The sequence below is a fragment of the Rattus norvegicus genome, chromosome 1 (genome assembly GCF_036323735.1).
Source record: "Rattus norvegicus strain BN/NHsdMcwi chromosome 1, GRCr8, whole genome shotgun sequence".
In the NCBI taxonomy this organism is placed as follows: domain Eukaryota; kingdom Metazoa; phylum Chordata; class Mammalia; order Rodentia; family Muridae; genus Rattus; species Rattus norvegicus.
Genome location: NC_086019.1, coordinates 43,962,036 through 43,963,480, shown reverse-complemented (window position 1 = coordinate 43,963,480; position 1,445 = coordinate 43,962,036). Strand labels below are relative to the sequence as shown.

At 43.5% G+C, this 1,445-nt stretch overlaps 1 protein-coding gene across 34 annotated transcripts in view; it reads left to right on the top strand.

The window, feature by feature from the left end:
• Positions 1 to 1,445, top strand: part of Syne1 (spectrin repeat containing nuclear envelope protein 1) — a 471,163-nt gene that overhangs the window by 425,322 nt on the left and 44,396 nt on the right. For 2 of the 34 annotated variants that reach the window (XM_006227852.5, XM_063270634.1), the window contains exon 1: positions 60 to 433. The exons of the other annotated variants lie outside the window; for them this stretch is intronic. In XM_006227852.5, the coding sequence (XP_006227914.1) occupies positions 342 to 433 (92 nt within the window). In that variant the 5' untranslated portion in view covers positions 60 to 341. Of the gene's footprint in view, positions 1 to 59; positions 434 to 1,445 lie in introns of those variants that run through there. 34 annotated transcript variants of the gene reach the window in all.

Genomic DNA, 1,445 nt, shown 5'->3' with positions numbered 1-1,445 from the left:
CCGATCGCCTGTGTCTACAGCCGTCACTGTCTCCAGGACCCTTTCTTTAGACCTGTAACCTGCTCCGCCTGGCAGATTACACTGAGCTTCTCCCTTCTTACCCTCGTGGCCTACATTCCAGGAGATCAAGCCTGGCACATGCTCATGAATGTGGGTTTTATTTAGAAACATGACCACTTGTGACTGCCCCGTGTCATGTTAACAGACAGACAACCAGCACCATTTGTCCGCCAAGAGCATTTCCATCCTTCTGGCCTAGACGAGGGGAGAAACTCTCTCCTTGCCCAGGAAGGACTGAGCCTTTTGCTCTGCAGAGCCGGACTTTTGCAAGTGGCAGCTTCATGGTGGTGGCAGAGGACTTGCGTGCCCTGAGGATGGCAGAGGACGGCAGTGTGGACGCAGATCTCCCAGACTGTGACTGCGATGTCTCCAGGCAGGCATCTTCTTGATTGGGCATAGCTTTAGACTTACGTGGGGCTCATGGGACAGACACTAGGCTCTTTTCAATCTGGAATGTTTCATGCTGAGATTAAATAGACGTGAGTAGCACCAGGAGAATGTAGGCCATGAACTCCAAAGGCCTCTTCGTTGGTTTGTTTTATTGTTTCTCTTCTGGGCATGTGCAAGAGGTTAGTATTACAGTTGTGTCGGGACCAAATGCATCATGCAAAGAAAATGGCTCCAGTCGAGAGGCCAAGACAGGAGATTGAGAAAAAGATTCAGCAAGGCCACCACCTGCTAGCTAAGGGGTGGCTTTGGACCAAACTGAAAGTCGGCTAGAGCCTGTTTACAGTTTTGCAGCCGAAAGCTTTCTCTAGAGTAAATAAAGGCATGTTTCAGACATGTGGAGGAGGATTTTTTTTCTGAGAAAAACATTTGCTTTGTTTGTGTTGGTCAGTCCCCTTGAGCCATTCAGGCCTTCAAGTCTTTTAAAATATGCAGATACTATAATTTAGGTCTAAAGATGTTAGCTATTGTACAGTGTAAATATTGAGCTTGTGATTTACTTCAGGTAGCGTCACAATAGCACCCTTGGTGGTCTACTGGTTAGGAGTCAGAGTTCTTCCCACAGGATAACGGGTTTTTCTCGTAAGTTTTGGTAATGTTTTTTCTTGTATTGTCTCACTCTTGCATAGATTCTCATAGGTAGGTTGTAGTTCCTAATAGCAATTTTGATCCAACTATATTTAGACTCTGAATCTATTTTGTTTTGGTTTGTGGACATACTAATTATTTGAAGGAAAGTGTATGTGTATATATGTATATATGATATTAGATATATTAATATAATAAGTATGTCTATAATTACACATATACATGTTCTCATTTGTGTGGTAGAATTAATATGAATGGATAGTTAGATTCAATAGTACAGCCATTCTCAAGAAGGTTAAGAGCCTGAGATACGCTTTGGACCCAAAGGGCACACATAAGCTTGAGGATTT